Source organism: Odocoileus virginianus, chromosome 10 (assembly GCF_023699985.2).
Source record: "Odocoileus virginianus isolate 20LAN1187 ecotype Illinois chromosome 10, Ovbor_1.2, whole genome shotgun sequence".
In the NCBI taxonomy this organism is placed as follows: Eukaryota; Metazoa; Chordata; class Mammalia; order Artiodactyla; family Cervidae; genus Odocoileus; species Odocoileus virginianus.
Genome location: NC_069683.1, coordinates 71,903,875 through 71,925,636, shown reverse-complemented (window position 1 = coordinate 71,925,636; position 21,762 = coordinate 71,903,875). Strand labels below are relative to the sequence as shown.

Below are 21,762 nucleotides of genomic sequence, written 5' to 3'. Positions count from 1 at the left end.
TATCTTATATATACAGTGTTTATACATTGTTTATGTATACAATGTTTGACATCTACATCATATCATATATAAAACTCATATATTATTTATTAGCTTAGAAAAACCAAAATATATAAACAAGGCTCATTTTTTATTGGATTTTAATTGCTTCACAATGTTGTGCTGGCTTCTGCATTACAATGAAGTAAAACAGCTATATGTATACATGTAAGCCCTCCCTTTCACCCCCAACCCCCATCTTGCATATATAGGTCATTACAGGTCACAAAGATGGGCTTCCTATGCTTTATAGCAGATTCCCAACATGCATTTTACACAAGATTGTGTCCTACACTCCCAATTCGTCCAAGCCTTCCTTTCCCCCTGCTGTGTCCATATGTCCCTTCTCTATGCCTGGATCTCTATTCCTGCCCTGGCCCAGTGTTAATTCCAGTAGTATTTACAAGAGCTAGGGCAGGGAGACAATCTAAAAGTCAAACAACAAATGAATGGATAAAGAAGACGTGGTGTGTGCATGCTAAGTCGTTTCAGTAATATCTGACTCTTTGCAACCCTATGGACTCTATGAATTCTATGCAACCCGATGGATCTCCTCTGTCCAGGAGATTCTCCAGCAAAACACTGGAGTGGGTTGCCATGCTCTTCTCCAAGGAATCTTCCCAACACAGGTATAGACAGGCATCTCTTAAGTTTCCTGCATTGCCAGGCAGGTCCTTTACCACTAGGGCCTCCTGGAAAGCTCAAGAAGATGTGGTACATATATACAATGGAATATTGCTCAATCATAAAAGAGATAGATAATTTGTAGAGATGTTGATGGACTTGGAGTCTATTATACATAGTAAAGTAAGTCAGAAAGATAAAAAAAAATATGCACTAAAATATATTGGAATCTAGAAAAATGATACAAAGCTTTTTTTTTTTTTTTTTCCAACTGGGGATCAATGTTGTTACTGATCAGTAAATGTGAAAATTGAGCTCCTTGGTAATCAGAGCAAGAAGGAAAACATTTGGACCGTCAGGTTTTTCTTTACAAAAAAGAAAGCATGCATATATTTTTTTCAGAAAATATGTATTTATCTTGATTTTATATCTTTGGAGCAGAGAAATAGTGAAATGCTTCTCCAACTTGCTGAGGTAAGACTATATACATAGCTTAAATTTAAGCAATTTAAACAAGGATAAATTAATTTCAAACAGGAGGGATAAGGGCTATAGAAACTGGCAAATTGTGAAACTGATAGAATATGCAGTGCAGGTAATCAAGAATTGATAGGTTTTCATTATACATTTGACTACAGATGCCTTCTTTCACATGTCTTCTAATTTCATGAACTTTAAGAAGTGCTAAGGAAGCAGTGCTTGGTGGCTCAGATGGTAAAGTGTCTGCCTCCAATGCAGGAGACCCGGGTTCAATCCCTGGGGTTGGGAAGATTCGCTGGAGAAGGAAATGGCAACCCACTCCAGTATTCTTGCCTGGAGAATTCATGGACAGAGGAGCCTGGTGGGCTACAGTCCATGGGGTTGCACAGAGTCAGACATGACTGACTTTCACTCGCTCACTCACTCACTCAAGGAAGTAGCCAACAAACAGATCATCTGAACAAATGATTCTCCTGAGCATGCTTACTAATACAACTGGGCTTCCCACGTGTGTTTTCTTCTACTCTAAAAGAGTACTGAATCAGCATTTTCTAGTTCTTTTGTCAGCAAAGACCATATGTTATAAATACCTAGAAATTCTTTTCTATCAGATTTAAATTAATCAAAGTGCCATCAGGCCAATGTGATATAAATCAATTTGCATCAATACTCCCATTTTCTTCTTTGTAAGACTTATTTTCCTCCTTACCTAACCCATCAAAACAAATGACTCTAATGAAAACAAATGAGACAAAAAAAAAAAAACATATATATATATATATATATATGCTTAAGATAAGGGATGAATCCACTACCTTATTGTCTTTAGATCCTCTGCTCAATTTTCTTCTAAAATACATGAAAAGTCTTAGCTATCTTAAGAATGCCCCAAAGATAAGTGAAGAGAAAACTCATCGCACATTGTTCATTCATATATTCAAAGATACATACTGATTCTTGCTTTGTACCAGGAATTGAGCAAGGCTATGAGGATATATTGTTTAACAAGGTAAATAAAGTCCTGGTTATGGGAGTTTTTATTCTACTGGAAATATAGATGATAAATATGTTAACAAATGAAAATAACAATTATAGATTGTTTAAAAAAAAACAAAACAAAGATTATCATAGGGTTGGCAATGAAGTACAAAGTAAATGGAGTTTGGGTGTGAGAGAGCTTAATCTACAGAGGTTGGCATGGAAGATTTCTCTTAGGCAATGACTTTGACCTGAGTCCTGAAGATCCAGAAAAAGCTACTCAACAAAAACTGCGTTGGAGGACTCCCCACCCCAAAAAATGGGAATGGAAAATGCAAAGGCATAGAAAAAAGAAAGGATTAAATCATGTGTAGGAACCAAAAAGAAGACTGAGTGGACTCCAACATGGTGGAGCATGGCAAAAAGATGGACAAGAGACAGATCATGCTTAGAGTCAAAGTCTGTTAAAAGAGTTGCAATTTTATTCCAAGAAACTGAAAACCATTGGAGGGTGTTAAGTAAGAAGAAACAGTATTTTGCTTCAATTCTGAAGGGAACCACTGGCTCTGGTATGTAAAGTGGGTGGGGAGAGGAAATGGCAGAAGCGGGATATTCAGTTCTAAATTATTAGAAAAGTATCATTGACTTGCACTAGAAATGTGGGCTAGAAATGGTGAAAGTTGGAAATATTTGTAATGAACTTTGAATATAGAAACAAGAGGAGCTGATCAGATGGTAACAAACAGGGGGGAAACCTAGGAAAGTAATAGGTGGAGCAAGAAAGCAGATAATAAAAACATCAAAACTAGCAAGTATACCATGTGAGACTGTCAGGACAGGGAGATGAAGAACAGCAAAGAGGAGAACCTGGGAAGAATTAAAACACAGAACTGTTCAAGCTCAAATTCAGTCATGATTACAGGAGATTTGCACAAATGTATCAGTTTAAAGAAACAGTAAAAAAAAAAAAAAAAGAAAAAAGCTTCAAATAAATAGAACAGAAAAAAAATAAAGATTAGTACTTAACACACATAATAAATTCCAAAAGAGTTAGCCTTATAAATATAAAGTATAAAACCATAAAGTATACTAAAAAAAAAATGTGGAACAATATTCTACAGTTTTAAGGATAGGAATACCTTTATAAGCATAGCATGAAATCTAGAAGTCATGAAGAAAATGACTCACAGATTTGACTATATAAAAATTGTAAATGTCTGTATGGTAAAAGGAATCATAAATGAAGCTGGAAGCCAAAGGCACAGAGAAACATAGTAGAAAGATAATCTTCAACATCACAACAAACGGTTCAGTTCTATAGTTTGTAAAACACTTCCTCAAATAAAAAAGAAAACATTGGTAAAGTGAAAGAACAGTTCACACAGAAAGAGATTAAAGGTCTTATAGATACAGGAAAATATTCTTAACCTCACTATTAATAAAAAAATATGCTAATTAAGGCAGCAATTAAATGTCATTTTCACCCGTTATACACTTCATGGGGCTCAAGGCAAGAATACTGAAGTGGTTTGCCATTTCCTTCTCCAGTAGACAACGTTTAGTCAAGACTCTACACCATGACCTGTCCGGCTTGGGTGGCCCTACACAGCACGGCTCATAGTTTCATTGAGTTAGACAAGACTGTGATCCATGTGATCAGTTTGGTTAGTTTTCTGTGATTGTGGTTTTCATTATGTCTGCTCTTTTATGGACAAGGATAAAAGGCTTCTGGAAGCTTCCTGATGGGAGAGACTGTTCGTGGGGAAATCTGGGTCTTGTTCTCATGAGTGGGGTCATGCTCAGTAAATCTTTAATCCAATTTTCTGTTGATGGGCTGGGCTGTGTTCCTTCCCTGTTGTTTGGCCTGAGGACTTATGCCCACACTGATATTCAGTGCCCCTGACCCCTCAGCAGGCCACTGTTGAACCATGCCTCCACCTGAGACTCCCAGACACTCATAGGCAAGTCGAGCTCAGTCTCTTGTGGGGACACTGCTCCTTCCTCCTGGATCCTGGTTGGACCAAAGTTTTATTTCTGCCCTCCAAGAGTCTGTTTCCTCAGTCCTGTGGATATGTAAAAATGGACTGGTTCCAAATTGGGAAAGGAGTATGTCCAAGCTGTGTATTGTCACCCTGCTAATTTAACTAATATGCAGACTACATCATGTGAAATGCTGGGCTGGATGAACCACAAGATGGGATCAAGATTTCTGGGAGAAATATCAATAACCTCATATATGGAGATGACTCCATGACAGAAAGTGAAGAGGAACTAAAGAGCCTCTTGATGAAAGTGAAAGAGGAGAGTGAAAAAGCTGGCTTAAAACTCAAAATTCAGAAAACTAAGATCTTGGCATCTGGTCCCATCACTTCACGGCAAATAGATGGGGAAACAATGGAAACAGTGACAGACTTTTTCTACTTGAGCTCCAAAATCACTGCAGATGGTGACTGCAGCCATGCAATTAAAAGATGCTTGCTCCTTAGAAGAAAAGCTATGACCAACCTAGACAGCATTAATTAAAAAAAAAAAAAAAAAACAGAGACATTGCTTTACTAACAAAGTTCTGTCTAGTCAAAGTTATGGTTTTTTCTAGTAGTCATGTGTGGATGTGAGATTTGGACCATTAAGAAAGCTAAAGAATTGATGCTTTTGAACTGTGGTGCTGGAGAAGACTCTTGAGAGTAACTTGGACTGCAAGGAGATCAAACTAGTCAATCCTAAAGAAATCAGTCCTGAATATTCCTTGGAAGGACTGATGCTGAAACTGAAGCTCCAGTATTTTGGCCACATGATGCAAATAACTGACTCATTGGAGAAGACCCTGATGCTGTGAATGATGAAAAGCAGGAGGAGAAGGGGATGCCAGAGGATGAGATGGTTGAATAGCATCACTGACTTGATGGACACGAGTCTGAACAAGCTCCAGCGGTTGGTGATGGACAGGGAACCCTGGCATGTTGCAGTCCTGATCTGAACTGAACTGAACTTTACCCATTAGGACAAGTGAAGATTCAAGAGACTGATAATGACTAGTATTAGCATGTCATAGAAAACCAATCATTCTTACATCTTGGTTGCTGTAAATTTAAATAATACTTTTTGAGGAAAGGGCATTAACAATATGGACTAAAAGCAAAAATACACATTGTTTGTTATAGTAATTTCATTTCCAGGAATTAATCCTATAGGGATATTCACACAGGTACTCAGATAGTTTTACTGTTATTCTGTTTGCAACATAAAAAATGGGAAACAACATAAATGTTGATCCAGGGGTATTGGCTACATTTAACAGCAACTTTGCACAATGGCATTACATAGCAGTAAAAGAAAATAAGATAGGTCTATATACTGAGAGAAAACTTTTCATGAAATAAAACATTAATAAAATACACTTATAGATTAATAGTTATTAAAAAGTTGTATATATATATACATACATACATATATGTATATATATATATATAGGTATTTTATGTTCATAGTATTCTACTGCTCACTTTAGGCCTATACACATAAAAGGAAAAGTCCAGAAAGATCTATTTACTGTGATTATCCCTTAGTGGTGAGACTGAAATTATATTTTGGCTTTTAAGATTTCTAAATCACTTGAAATTTTCATGGGTGAACTTAGATGATAAAAATATGAGTGGAAAGAACACAATATGTAATATATTTAAAGTTACTGATGAGAAAGTTATTCATGAGTATGTTGGGCTGGATGAAGCACAGGATGGAATCAAGACTGCCGTAGGAAATATCAATAACTTCAGATATGCAAATGACATCAGTTATGGCAGAAAGTAAATAGGAACTAAAGAACCTCTTGATGAAAGTGAAAGAGGAAAGTGAAAAGGCTGGCTTAAAACTCAACATTCAAAAAATGAAGATCATGGCATCCGGTCCCATGGCATGCATGACTGCATGGCAAATAGATGGGGAAACAATGGAAACAGTGACAGGCTTTATTGTTTTGGGCTCCAAAATCACTGCGGATGGTGACTATAGCTATGAGATTAAAAGATGCTTGCTCCTTGAAATAAAAGCTATGACAAACCTAGGCAACATATTACAAAGCAGAGACATCACTTTGCCGACAAAGGTCCATACAGTCAAAGCTATGATTTTTCCAGTAGTCATGTATGGATGTGAGAGTTGGACTATAAAGAAAGCTGAGCACTGAAGAACTGATGCTTTTGAACTGTAGTGTTGGAGAAGACCCTTGAGAGTCACTTGGACAGCGTGGAGATCAAACCAGTCTATCCTAAAGGATATCAATCCTGAATGTTCATTGGAAGGACTGATGCTGAAGCTGAAGTTCCAGTATTTTGGCCACGTGATGTGAAAAGCCAACTCATTAGAAAAGACCCTGATGCTGGGAACCATTAAAGGCAGGAGGAGACGGGGATGGCAGAGGATGAGATGGTTGGATGGCATCACTGACTCAATGGACGTGAGTTTGAGAAATCTCCGGGAGATGGTAAAGGGTAGGGAAGCCTGGTGAGCTGCAGTCCATGGGGTTGCAAAGAGACTGAGTAACTGAACAGCAGCAACAATGAGAAACTGCTTTTTTAAAAATAAGGACATAATAAGCAAAAATAAGCAAACAATGGTTATAGCTTAGGTGTAATTTTTGCTGGAGAAGTATAATGGCTTGCTCAAAGAAAATTATTGCATCACAATTTTTTACCTTTCATTTCTAAGATAACATTGAACTTTTTATTTATGACTGTACTAGTTTTATTTTTATTTATTTATTTATTTATTTTTTTATTAGTTGGAGGCTAATTACTTTACATCATTACAGTAGTTTTTGTTATACATTGAAATGAATCAGCCATGGATTTACATGTATTCCCCATCCCAGTCCCCCCTCCCACCTCCCTCTCCACCCGATCCCTCTGGGTCTTCCCAGTGCACTAGTTTTATTAAATTAGAGGCAAGAAAGGATGCTATGAAGACTGCAGAAATTTTGACTTAAAGTCAATGATCTTTAAGACATTCCTCATTATATTTATTGGAATCCAAAAACATGTAAGGGAAAACCTGAAATGAACTCGCTGACCACTAGTCATCAAATAACATTCCTGTAAAGATTATGTAGTTGACCAAATGATGAAGTATCCAATGTTTGTGCAGCATTTAAAGACTCATTTATTCATTTTTAAACCTGGTGGTATTTATTCATTTTTACACGTGGTGGCATTTTATTCACTGGGTAAATGAAAATTGTTAAAGGAGTAACTTTGAGGCAAACATCTTTCTATTCAAATTAGGAGTTAGCTAACCACTGTCACACAGAGCTATGGCTATCTTACAAATACTATACTAATCAGGAGACTTTAGTGTGAATGGAAGGCAAAACCAACTTTAGGATCTGATGCCCTGAATGCTTTGTGGTTAGGCATATTTTCTTAACTACAAATCTTTAGTTTCTCCATATATAAAATAAAAATAATAGTCATGCCTGTTTCTTACAGTTGTGTAAGAATTTAAGTAGTTAATACAGACCCTTGGCATATAATCACTAGCTAATTATAGTATCAAGGAGAAATGAGTTTCAAGAACAGGGGGTTATCAGCTATGTCAAATCCTGCAAATTATTAAAAGACTGTGACTAAGGAACAATGGAATTTACTAATTTGTAAATCACTAATGACCTTCAAGAACACTGCTGTAGGAGTGGTTATAGTTAAGGGAAAAGGCAAATCATGATAAAAATAAGAGGAGTTGATGTGGAATGTGTAGACCTTTTGATAGTTGAGAAGAAATAAAAATAATATGATGATAGTTTAATAGGCAGAAGACCAAACCAAGCATTTTCCCAGCTAGGGCACATTGATTATTTTCTATAATGAGAAAGAAGCTATTAGGGATGAAGTTTATGGAAAAATTCTTGGTTAGATTAAAAAATGAAATCCAACTGGCTTTTGAAATGAAGAAGATAGGGAATGGAGTACTGTTTATCTAATCTATGTGTAACTCCTTTAGGGCTGTGGGCTGTGTGTGTGTGTGTGTGTGTGTGTGTGTGTGTGACTGAAATTCATTGATAAACTATTCAAAAATTTAGACTTTCTGTTTACACACACATACATGCATACATACATGCCACACTCAAGAATGTACAGTTTTGCATACAATTAGGAGAATCCATGAATCCCTTTAATCCATTCATGAACCAATTCTTTCTCCAAATGGTCCACCGATTTCCAAGAAAGTTACCCTCTTGTAGGACTTAGAAATAGTTTAGACAAATACGCATTTAGGTTTGTGTATAAATTAAAATTAAGTTAGAGGTCAAAAATTCCTATGAAATATAAATAAAATATATTTATTCAAAACACAAATTGCTTTTCAAAATATAAACAGAAAATATAAACTTGAAATTTTTGCACTGATTCAGAAATAAATGTTCTATATGACACAGAAAATGTAATACAGCTAAATTTAATTGAGTTATAATTATAGGCTAAATATTTTCCAAGAACTTTTCCAATACTCATAAAATGCATGTGTCTTTTGTTAATGAATGAAGAAACTGAGGCTCAAAAGTTCAAGTAACTGGCTTACTATCAGGTTGTAAGTCCAAGCCCATCTGGATCAAAAGTCCAGAAAAGATTATCCCTGTCACTAATTATAAGAATATTCTAGGCCACTATACACAAAGAGTATGAATTAATAGAATCTATGTGGGATTAATAAAGGTTGCTTTTTCTTTTTCTAGTCAAAATACAAAAAAACAGTAAAGAAAAGAGAAGAAAAGACTGATGTTAAAGATCAATTACCCTTGTAACTTGTTATTAAAATTTGTCAGTCAAAGACATGATTGATCACTATTTACTTGAAATTCTTCCTATCTCTTGGCTCCCGTGAATTATTCTTACCTCACTTTCCTCTGAACTCTGACCCATTTCCTTCAGTTTCCTTTTCTCTCCTTGTCCCTGAAGTACTGGTATTTCCTGGGATTTTGTCCTCAGCATTCTTTTCACTGCTTTTACTCTCTCTGGATGATATCATCCACATCATGGTTTCAGCCATTATTCAGTGTCTCTCTTCAGTTCAGAGTGAGCCCAAGAGCTCCAGATACATATGTCCAAAACTCTATTGCATTTAAATGCCTCCTTATCCATATATCCACACTAAACTCACCTTCCTCATTCAAATCTGCTCCTTCTTTGGTGTGCCCCTTCCTGGTTTGGTTTTGATAATTTGTCAGAACTAAAAATTGAAGAAATCATCTTTAATTTTTACCATACTTCTTTTCACCAGCTTACACAGACATCCAATCCATCACTACATTCTGTCAACAGTTCTGTATGGATCTATTTACTTTTCTCTTGTCTCAGAGCTTCCACTTTTATTCAAGAACTTATCATCCTAAGTTGTATTACTTCAAGACAACTGTTTTTTTCTTCCCATTTTGCCCCCTTCTGATACATTTTCCTTCTTGAAATCATCCTGTTCTTTATAAAACATAAATCTGACTATGGCACTGTTGTGTTAAATCATTTATGGGTCCCCCCTTTATTCAAAAGAGTTTCCTTACAAGAGCTTCAAGCCCCCGGGTGGATGCACAAAGCTTCATCCCTTAGCACACCTATCCTTCCCTTCACACTCAGTACTACGGTCAGACTAAACCATAGTCAGAGGCTCAGTCACACCTGGCCTCGCCATCCCTTGATGACTTGTCATGTGCTGCTACTTTGGTGAGGGGTGCCTTCCTTCCTGCCTATATTTCAAATAACTAGAGCCTTAAAGCCCAGATCAGGTAATAACTCCCATAGGAGAGCATGCCAAGTTTGATGTTCCTTCCTGCGTTAATCTCTGTCACAGCACTCTATTTCTCTGTCATAACACTTTGTCTTACTGAACTGTGATAACTGGCTTGTATATATCTCCCACTGCTCCTTGAGGGCAGCAACTACTTATAATTTTCAGTATCCTCATTTCTGGGCTTCCTGGGTGGCTCAGTGGTAGAGAACTCGCCTTCAATGCAGGAGACACGAGTTAGATCTTTGCATCAGGACAATCCCTGGAGAAGTCAGTGGCAACCCACTCCAGTATTCTTGCCTGGGAAATTCCATGGGACAGAGGAGCCTGGTGGGCTACAGTCCATGGGGTCGCAAAAGAGTCAGATATGATTTAGTGGCTAAACATCAATCTTCATTTCTAGTGAAAGTGAAAGTGAAGTCATTCAGTCGTGTCCGACTCTTTGCAACCCTGTGGACTGTAGCCTACCAGGCTCCTCAGTCCATGTGATTTTCCAGGCAAGAATACTGGAGTGGGTTGCCATTTCCTTCTCCAGTAGAATGTCTTAAATACAGTTGTCCTTGATAAACATGTTTAATGAATAAGTGACTATGTTTATTATCTAATCTAGAGAGTGAATGGGCAGAGTCATTACAAAATATGACTTCAGTCTTTGCTGCATCGGTCACTGTCATCTGATTAATGAATAAGTTGCCCAGAAATGTCTTGCCCTATTTTCTTCAAAATATTAAAATAAAATTAGGGAAAAAAAAGACAGTTATTTTATTTCTTGATTCAAGTAATCTCAGTACAGATGTATTTTTCACATCCATGGTCTCCTGGTTAAAGTGCTAGGATAGTGACTAGAACAACTGGGTTCAAATCTCAGCTCTGTGACTTATTAGCTACATGGTCTTTGGCAAATTAAGCGATTTCTTTGAGCCAAATCTGGCTTACCTAAAAAATAATGACTATCTTCTCAGACAGGCTCACTCCAAGACTAGTTGAGGTCAAATAAAATCATGTATGCAAAAACAGTTTAAAATCTGTGTTATAATAAAATGTAAGGTATATGGAATTTATTCTTCATTTTAAATTCCTGAACACCAGTAAAATTCTGTTAATAAGATATATACATAATTCCTAAAGTCAGAAAGTAAAAATTGTTCCTCTTTGAGAAATAAATACCTCTTGGGAGAATTCATTAGAAAAAAGTAAAGAGAATTTTTTCAAATGGCTTTATGGAAATTTAATCCTGTGACAATTCTGAAATACATCAATACAAATTGTTCATCATTTAAGAAAGGTCCAAGCCACACGAATATGACTCATCTTTGTCATCAATCTCATGATGGAAAATTAAGATAAAAGGGGGAAATAATATCATAAAACTAAGTAATTATTTCAAATCAACATAGAATCTTGCTATCAACTCAAAATAAGGAAACCTAATTACAGTAACTCATTTTCCTAAAAACAATCAGAAGTCAAACAATATTCAGTTCAATTCAATAGAATTCAATATTCTAATATATTTCTTATAACAACCTATAAAAGTCAAAATATCAGAATTTTAATTTTAGCATTTTTAAGATATTATATCAGTCCAATATATACTCTTAGAATGCCTTTTTAGGGTTTCATGTTCTTATATAATATTTAAACATTATTAAAGCCAAAAGACCTTATTAATTCAGCACCCTTAAATTTAACATGTTTGAATTAAGTCCCTAGTATATAAACAAAACTGCCTGCAGACCCTATTGCATATACTGTCACATTTAAAACATATTTAGATTAACTAAACAAGTATATTTTACATAATAACCTACTTTTACAAGTAGCACTCAACTTGGATATTTAGGGTTGATAACTAAACCCTTCTCAAATAAAATTAATATTTAAGGTAAAAAAGAACAACTTTTTCATCACTACTAGGGTATAATATGCATTCTATTCTTGATTTACAACTTTCCAATCCGTCATATTGCAAACCACTGAGTAGACAGATTTTAGACAGAAAAGGAGAGTAAGATAAACAAATCATTAAAAAATAAACAAATAAAAGACAACAAAAATATTAACCAGTTAGTCTTTCCTATCCAAGTTTAAAAAGTTGGAAATATTCAACAAAAATTCTATTTCACCTAAGTGACTACTTAATCTGCATGACTACTTAATCTATCTCATTATGTATTTCCTACTACCCATTTGAAATTGAAAGAATAATTTGAGAAACTGAACATCTCTGTGTTTTATTGTAAAGAGACTGCCTCTTTCACAGGATTTCAAATATAACTGAATTAAAGGAATAATTGCAATATCTCATTTTTTTATCTTTTAGAAACCTTGATGATAGACTATGTCAGTATTTTGGTTATTATTGCTTTGACCAAATTTAAGATATATCATCCTCCAAACAAAAACATCTTTATTAACTATTAGAAAAATATAAGAACACAGCCTCATTTTAGGTTGTCTTAAATGTTTTGCAGAGAGCATACTCAATTTACCTATCATGTTTGCTTGTGAAGATAGCTATTTGGAGTCAAATGCATAATATTTTGTTAAAGAAAATTGTCCACATCAAATTATTTTTTAAATATCTATTTTGGCAAAGCCCATACTTTGAATAGATTACAGCAAAAAAAAATGTATATCTTTAATTACATTTTGAAATTTGACTACCTATTACACCTTTACTTTGTTATTGAAATATGCCATAATTCTATATTATCTGTATTTCTTATAATTTCAGTTTTATACTAGGCAAAGTATGATTTTTCAACAATGGGAATAGTTTAAAAATAGAACAGTATTTTAATTTAATCTTACACAAATGCAGTTAAAAAAAAAGTTACAAGCCAAAATAAACCCCATTCTCCTTCAGAAACTTGAGATTTACCCCAACAGTGCAAATTTTGAGTTTATTGGGGTTGACACTTAAGTAGTATGTAAACTCCATACACAGAATATTTAGATTGTCTAAAATATTCTTTAAAGTTTAATTTTGAGACAGAAGAATCAACCTTAAATTACATTTATCCAGTAGATGACCAATAATACTCTTTATTCCTTAATCTGCCTTTTTTAGTTTTTAAGTGTATATTTCATAAAATAAATATAACCTGCATAGTTGTTCTCATTCACAAAGACACTAGGTTATGCAGTTTTACAAGGATTCACTTTAGGAAAATCATATTTAAAATAAACCTACTTTAACACTTATTATACCTTTATATTTAATACAACATGAAAAATTTTTAAATCTAGTCTGTCTCACTGTGAGGAATAAGTTAATGTTAATTCTCTAGAACATTATTTTTACCTTTTGCACCCAAAGGCATAGCACTTGATATATGAGGTTGCCTCATGCTTATTGCTTATGTTTCACCTTTAATTAGACTGGAAAATCATGCGTGTACAGGCTTTTGGTCAGTTCATTTAACAAACACCAGTCACCTGACCCATACTCTCTGACCGTTGATTTTCCCCAGATTCTGCTTATATTCACCTTAAGGACATTTGGCATACTCATTTGTCAAAAAATTTTCCTTTCTTCACTAGAAAATGTATTTCCCTTATTTACAACTTATTTTTTTTTAATACTTTAAACATGTACACAAAGTCAATTACAAGTGATTATGAAAAACGTGATACCACTAACATTACATTACACTTGGAATCAAAATAAGCAGACTTTGTTTTCTTACCTTCAATTTTCTCAATTGTAACATGTTAAAGAAGAGTGTACTGTCTATATTTTATACCTGTTTCTACCTTTTATGATGTGTACAGTTTCTTATCAATTTCTTATGTTTACAGGTTCTTTGCCACTAACATTTTATTCTATATAACATTTTTATCACATAAATTATATGATATTAACTAAAATTAACCTGAATGAGATTAACAAATTATACGGAAGGAGAAAAGAAAGAATTATTACTGTAGTTTATAAAACTGGAAGCCATAATACAAACTTTAGAATACTTAAGAACCTAATCTGGAAAAAATAAAATTAATATAGCTCCACTTTTACGGAAGTCTTTCAAAATTAAATAATAAAAATATATATTTAAATAGCAATTTACTGTAGACAAAGTACCTTCAGATGTATTTGAATCATGAATTATTTTTAAACTTAGTAGTGTTTTTGTTGCCAAAATCCTAAGAGAGATATAAGGAAAATACCTAAATCAACAGATAATATTCATCTCCTAAGGAAAATATTTTATACCTAGAACTATTTGAAACGTTGACATCTCTATCAAAACTTGGAACATAAAATAATAACAAGACATTAAAAGAAATAACTATCCATAAACTTAGCTCTAATTTATGTCCATTTCTGCTTAAAAACAATTCCCATGTAATTATCTTTATAATGAATATTGATTTTATTATTAAATAAAAGAAGTGATTTTTCAGATTAAGTAATACTCAAAGGCACTAAAGCATTCCTGCAAATTAATACAATTGCTGCAGATTAAAAAAAAGTCAAATGCTTTAACCTCCTTATGAAATGAAATTCAAAAATAAAGTACTAATTAGGTGCCTAAAATTAAGGAAACATGATCATGTTATTTGTTAGATGAATTAATCGCAGATATATATGAATTAAATGAAACAGATATGCTCCTAACACATAAAAACTCTGTTTTCAAGTTCATTTGTTTGTTCAAAATACACTTTCTTGTACTTAGAAAGAGTACTTTCAAAATAAAAATATACTCAGCTTGATATACTAAAAATATTATACAATGCAGACTGAATATTTTATTATTGTTGTGCAAAACTTTATATAGAAACTATTCCTACATGTCTTACATAAACTATAACAATTATCTTAACACACAAATTTTAAGAAGCAGTAAATTAGCATCTAAAAATAAGGAGGTATGGAAAACATGTATTTCCCTCAAGAGTGAAACGTAACCTAAATGCTCTATTGATCATATTTTATTGATTTTTAAATTAATACACAGTTGCTTATATTTTTACTTTATGTTATACAGTATTTTCACAGGGGAGCTCTAAAAAACTGTTTAATTATAGCATTAGGTAAGATCACCAAATCTTAATTTTCTGTGGTGATAACAGATCCAGCTGGGTTAGCATATGAATTCAGTGGACTGGAGATTAACATGATTTGCCACCGAGGTAAGAATCCATGGAGTTATATCCATAGGATATATACATTACCTGATAGCAAGAGACATTTACAACCCAGAATATAAGAGCAGGGCAGCCTCAAGTGACATCAGCAGATCATCTGCAGTGTCAACCAACCTAGTGGAATATACATCCTCCACACCACCACTCCCCGCTTTCTCACTGTTAACAAACCTTCCATTGCCTTTACCAGTTTAACAGAGCATGTGTCTTCTTTAAAAGCAAGATGTATGCTCACTCAAGTGAAAAGCAAATACAAGCCAAACAAAAAGAAATAAAAAACAAAATTGAGTACAATTTTCACTAACCTGATATTCAGGTTGTAGGAATAATACTGAAACGTTAAAGGAGAAAGTAATTTCAAGAAAAAGTAAAGAAGAAAGAAAGGAAGAAAGGGAGGGAGGGAGGAGGAGGGAGGGGGAGATGAAGGGAGGGAAGGAGGAAGGAAGAGAAGGAAAGACCAGCCAAATATCCCTGAGACTGTATCTTGACTGTAACTCTGATTTCTTCTCTAACCAGCAAACTGTGGAGAGCTTGAATGCCTTTCTAAAATATAATAACAGTGATAATACAGAGGAAAGGGACTCTATTGCCCTATCTTAACTCTCTTCTCACATATCTTCAACTTATGTTTTACTTACAAGCATTTGTTACAGCAAAGCTGTTGGCGGTCTCGATGTTGTCCACATGAGGAACCAAATTAAAAGGAGCTTCTGACGCATTGGGGCTAGTGTTATGAAGAAAAATTGCTAATCGAAAAGCAGTGTACTCCTGATCTGTGTTTCGGATGAAGAGACCACCTATCAAAAACAACAGATAAAGCCCGTTCAGTGTTTCCTCTTGTAACTCTTATTACACCCGCACCAAGCACTGTGAAATCCACGGCCATTCACCAATACACACATAAGGCAGCTAGCCCTGCCACATTTTGGGAGACTGCCCTTTGTCTCTAAAGAGTATGTTTAGTATTTCAGTCTTTAGGACAGCTCAGCTTTTTACTGTCCCAATTTGTCATGATCACAGTGGCCTCTGAGACAGACCATTTAATCTGTTTTGCCTTCTCTCTCTTGCCCTCCCTAAGATTCCCAGCACACTGCTACAGAAACCAGCTCCAGGCATTTCTAAGATGCATGCAGATAAGCAGAAAAGACAATTTGCATTAAAATACAGAAATGAAGGTTTGTGGTGACATGCAGGTGAGAGGGAAATCAGAAGGGAGATCTGAACTTTGTTTTTATGCAGTTCCTGGACCCAGCCTAATTAGCCCCGGTTTGTGCACTGTCCACAAGAAATGATGCAGTGTGAGCCTGGGCTTAGCTGGAAGGAATTCAATAGCTGCGTCCCATCAAAAGACAGGGAAGAACAGCAAAAAAAAAAAAAAAAAAAAAAGCCAAGGACAGGACGGATAGGGTCCCTAGAAATAAAGTCCAGAGGGAGGATTAGGGGCAAAAAATTCAAGAGGAAAACAAAAGAAGAAAAGGTTCCAGGAAAGGGATATAATTTTGGAATCGGTTAACTGGTAGCAAGCAAAGGCAAGGAGGTCGGGGTGTAAATGTCTTTTTTCTTTTTTTACCTAAACAATGTCTTCTTGTAATAGCGAAAGCTGTTGCCTATAGCACGGGAAGAAGAGTGGATGGGTTTTGTTTTGTTTAAGCAAACTCTAGATCCCTTCACACTCCAGAGAAAGAAATGAACAGAGATATTAGACAAAATTCAATCAAACCCTATGGAGATTTTCTCCCAACTTATTGCAATCCTACTTCAGCGACATGAGGCAAATAGGAGTATAGACTGAGGATGGATGGAGTATAGACTGAGAACCGCTCTGTGCTGTTTCAACCAGCACCAAGCAGGCAGTCCTTATAAAGGGAAGAAAGGACGAGAGAAGAGGGGGAAGGAGACGCCGACGGTTCCCTTAAATTGCTTATCAGCAACTCATTTAACTCACTTTCGGTATCTGCTACAGCCACCTACATGCATACCCCACAGGATCAGAGCTTACCTATTTGCACGCTGCTCGGAAAGGCTCCCATGGCGAGTCCCCAAATTCCAGAAAACAACAAGACAATCTGTCTGCAAATAATCCTCATCTTCTTTTCTCCTCTCCCTGGCGCGCGCTCTTTCTCTCGCACTCTTCCTAAAGACCGTTCAGAGAGGCATTGAGGTCTATGGCGCTAAAATTAAAAACAACCGGGAAAAAAAAAAAAAAACGAAAAGAGGTTTGGACGGTTTAGGGTTATGACTTCCCTTAGCAATCCATCCCGAGCTGCCAGATTTTTCCCGCAGTCTCCATAGCCCTGGGAGAGGTTTGCTGTCCGGCTGCAAATATTGCACATGCAAAAGATGGTGGTGGAGCGGCTCCTGGCTGCTCTCAGGGAAGAGACATGCGCTCTATCTCTGCCTAGCTCACACTCACGCTCGGCCCTCGCTTTCTCACCTACACACACACACACACACACACACACACACACACACACACACACACGCACGCGCGCGCACACACACACGGGTACACACACTGGCGCCGCGGACGCCGCGCGCTCCGCGGCTGGGGTCTGCCACCGGCCACCTAGGGCCCCCGCCGCCCCGCGCGTCGCGCCCCCCGGCGGCCCCTCCGAGGGCGCCGAGCGCTAGCTCCGCAAGTCCCTCGCCCACCGCACGGCGGGCTTCGCCCCCGGCTGCTCACCGGAGCGCCCCAGGCTCTCCGACGCTCCGCAGCCAGTGGAGGCAGGTTTTTCCCTGTCACCGCTCCCGCCTCTCTCCTTCCCGCGGTGGCAGGAGGTTCCACTCTGAGGGTGGGCACCCCCAGGGCCCCTCTCTTTGCTCTCCAGGCGCCCCTGTTCCGCGGCCACGTGAGGCTGGAAATCCACCCGCGGGCCAGGTCCTCAAGCCCCGACCAGAGCCCCCGGGAGCTGGTCCCTCCGGGTGCTCCCGGCCCGCTGCCGCATTCTGGCAGGCTCTGGGGAGGACCGGCTGCCTCCGTCGCCAGCTCAGCCTTTCTCTCGGCCTCGCCCTCTCCTGCCGCTGGGCTGCGCACAGGACTCCCGTCCGCGCTGCAGCGAATGCTTCTCATCCGCGAACAGCCCAGGGAATCTGAGGGGCCTGAGAAGGGGCTGGCTGAGATGAGGGGCTCAGGGAGAGCAAGGGTGAGGAACGGCGCAAAGGGCAGCCGCCGGCGAGCCTAGGAGCCCGGCACCAGCGAGCGAAGAAGTGGGGAAGGTCAGGCTGCGGAAGAGACACAGCGAGGCCGAAACAGACTAGTAAAGAGAGCAAGGAAAGAAAGTTAATCTAAAGAACAAAGAAGGGTAACGAGCAAGGTGGGGCAGGGACTAAGAAATGAAAACTGATTAGGGCCTATACGTTGTTCTTTGACAGTCAGGGAACTAGGAGTAAGAACCGCTTGACCTACAGAGTAAGAAGGGGAGTTAAAGAGTCCTTTCTTCGCAGGCTCTTTTTCAGGTGACAGGTTTCCTCTGTGCTGGTCCTGCCTCAGGATTTAGGAAGCACATAGTTCAGAGGCCGAGGAAAGAGAACCAAAAGAGCAGCGCTTGGGTTAGCGTGCACAAGTGACTATGTGCCCAATAGAAAAATGGGTGTTTTTCATGCACATCTTTTCTTAACTGGAGCTCCAGAATACTCAGCTCTACTCCATGTCACCCCAGGAATGCTTAAGCACTGCAATGATGATGTCAGTAGTTGCTTTAAAAGGGTAGAAGAAAATGAATTGTCCTGGAAAGTTTTAGAGCTATGGTGTCCCTGCCTATTCATAGGTCATCTTTAAGACTTCCTTTCACTTGACTGTGTTGGATGGAGTCTGTGCCACACCCAGAGAGCCACTGCAGAAGCAATAGATGAAAGGTTTCTGATTTCCTCTCTACCATCTGAGGTCTCCTGACCTAGACAGTATATTCAGTCCCCGAATTCCATTAAGTTGTGAAAGAAAACGTGTTTTAAATCTTTACAGGTCTTTGGGTGCCATTGCTTGAATCATATTGTTTTAGAGTCTGCAAGACTGGGTCACATCAGCTAAAGCCAAGGTTCTGAAGAATGGTTAGAGGGTAGGATTCTCCTTTAAGGTTAACTGTAAGAAATTTTAGAAATCTAGTGGTATTATGCCTTCATTTAATGTATTGGTATCTTTTATACTTAAAGTACTGTCTTCTATTATATTTTAGGAAAGAATATAGGAAGTGCCTGTGTTTATTTGATCTAACATTTGGGAAAAGAAGAGAAAGAATTGATTAATGGGGAGTTCTTACAAGGGCCCAATTGGTAAAGAATTCTTGAAATATGTATTACTTTTACTACTTCAAGTATCCTTTTATTAGATGTCACCAAATGCCTGTATTTGGAGTTTGAGGATGACATTTGATAATCCCTGCTAAAACATCAGAGTGCTTTTCTTCAGAGTGTTTCTCTAAGTTCTGAATTTTGCTTTTAAATACATCTTTTTGTTGTTATTCCTCCACTTTTCTGTTATATTTCACTACAAATTGTCACAACAAAAAACAACTTAAACAATTGTGAGTAACTGGATGTCACAAATCATACATTTGTCATTTAGTTGATAAGGCTTTAGTTTTTCAAGTCAAGTGGGATTTGAAATGTTTTCCTTTTTGTCTTTTCTGTCAGTGTAAAAGCCAAACTGTAATAATATTATTGTTTCTCTTATAAGAAGATAATAAAATAGATCACATAAAATTTAAGTTGAAGTTAACTGAAATTAAAATTGCAAGACCCAGAAAGCCATTAAATTCATCACCTTCTGGGCAAATAGTCTACCTCTCCTTAATGCATAGAGGCAATTATTAACTTCTGTTCTCAAAAATGAAGAGTTGAGGTTTCATAGGATGAAATGCCACTATCAATAGAGGTGCAAAACAAGTTTTATTTTTCATCTAACCAGTATAATGGCACCTTGGCTATATGACCTTGGCTATATTTTCCAATATATAGACCTAGATATTTTTCTCTATATTGATACCTACATGGATATACATATAGATATAGCCTCCTGTCATGCCTGTCTTTAAGGCAAATTCTTTTGTTAAGATTTAACAAAAGAAAATGAGTTTGGATTTGGCTAGGAAGGACAGCAAGTGGAGGCGGCGGCAAATGTTGTGCATTCATATATCAGAAATGATAATCAACAATGCTGAAGACAAAGAAGTGAAAAATAAAAATGGATTTGCTAATGGTACAGCTAACACCTACACTTTTAATCTTGAATTTTTGGCCCTCCAAATAGTATTATATCTACTACTACTACAAACTATGTTATATATATATACTACTATGATATTATATCTACTACCATGGACAAGGATCCCTTAGAAGAAATGGACTAGCCTTCATAGTCAACAAGAGTCCAAAATGCAGTATTTGGGTGCAATCTTGAAAATGACAGAATGAACTCTGTGTGTTTCCAAGGCAAACCATTCAATATCACAGTAATCCAAGTCTATGCCCCAGACACTAATATCAAACAAGCTGAAGGTGAATGGTTCTATGAAGACCTGCATAATCTTCTAGAACGAACACCAAAAAAAAAAAAAAAAAATGTCCTTTTCATCATAGGTAACTGGAATGCAAAAGTAGGAAGTCAAGAGATACCTGGAGTAACTGGTCTGTTTGGACTTGGAGTACAAAATTTGGACTTGAAGCAGGGCAAAGGCTAACAGAAATTTGCCAAGAGAGCACACTATTCATAGCAAACACCCTCTCGCAGCAACACAAGAGATGACTCTACACATGGTCAATACTGAAAACAGATTGTTTACATTCTTTGCAGCCAAAGATGGAGAAGCTCTATACAGTCAGCAAACACAAGTTTGGGAGCTGACTGTGGCTCAGATCATGAACTCCCTATGGCAAAATTCAGACTGAAATTGAAGAAAGTAGGGAAAACCACTGGGCCATTCAAGTATGACCTAAATCAAATTGCTTACGATGATACAGTGGAAGTGACAAATAGGTTCAAGGGACTGGACCGGGAGACAGAGTGCCAGAAGAACTATGGACAGAGGTTAGTAACATTCTGCATGAGGCTGTGATCAAAATCATGCCCAAGAAAAAGAAATACACAAAAGCAAAATGGTTTTCAGAGGTGGTGGTGGTTTAGTTGCTAAGCTGTGTCCAATTCTGGTTACTCCAAGGACTGTGGCCCTCCAGGCTTCTCTGTCCATGGGATTCTCCAGGCAAGAATAATGGAATGGGTTGTCATTTTCTTCTCCAGGGAATATTCCCAGCCCAAGAATCAAACCTTGGTCTCTGTATTGCAGGTAGATTCTTTACCAACTGAGCTACAAATAGCTGAGAAAAGAAGAGAAGTGAAAGGCAAAGGAGAAAAAGAAAGATATACACATCTGAATCAGTTCAGTTCAGTTCAGGTGCTCATTCATGTTCAACTGCTTGCAACCCCAGGCTTCCCTGTCCATCACCAACTCCCAGAGTTTGCTCAAATTCATGTCCATGGAGTTGGTGATGTTACCAACCATCTCATCCTCTGTTATCCCCTTCTCCTGACTTTTATCTTTCCCAGCATCAGGGCCTTTTCAAATGAGTCAGTTTTTCACATCAGGTGGCCAAAGTATTGGAGTTTCAGCTTCAGCATCAGTCCTTCTGATGAATACTCAGGACTGATTTCCTTTAGGATGGACTGGTTGGATCTCCTTGCAGTCCAAGGGACTCTCAAAATTATTCTCCAACATCACA

General features: G+C 37.2%; 1 protein-coding gene across 7 annotated transcripts in view; it reads right to left on the bottom strand.

Annotated features, from left to right (window-relative positions):
• Positions 1-18,134, bottom strand: part of GRIA4 (glutamate ionotropic receptor AMPA type subunit 4) — a 639,355-nt gene extending 621,221 nt beyond the window's left edge. For 3 of the 7 annotated variants that reach the window (XM_070473688.1, XM_070473690.1, XM_070473689.1), the window contains exons 1-3: positions 17,735-18,133; positions 17,051-17,222; positions 15,690-15,848 (exon numbers count right to left, since the gene is read on the bottom strand). In XM_070473688.1, the coding sequence (XP_070329789.1) occupies positions 15,690-15,848; positions 17,051-17,222; positions 17,735-18,121 (718 nt within the window). In that variant the 5' untranslated portion in view covers positions 18,122-18,133. Of the gene's footprint in view, positions 1-15,689; positions 15,849-17,050; positions 17,223-17,734 lie in introns of all 7 variants that reach the window. The other 4 variants (XM_070473693.1, XM_070473692.1, XM_070473691.1 and 1 more) reach the window with 3 other exon arrangements.
• Between the last annotated feature and the right edge of the window lie 3,628 nt (positions 18,135-21,762).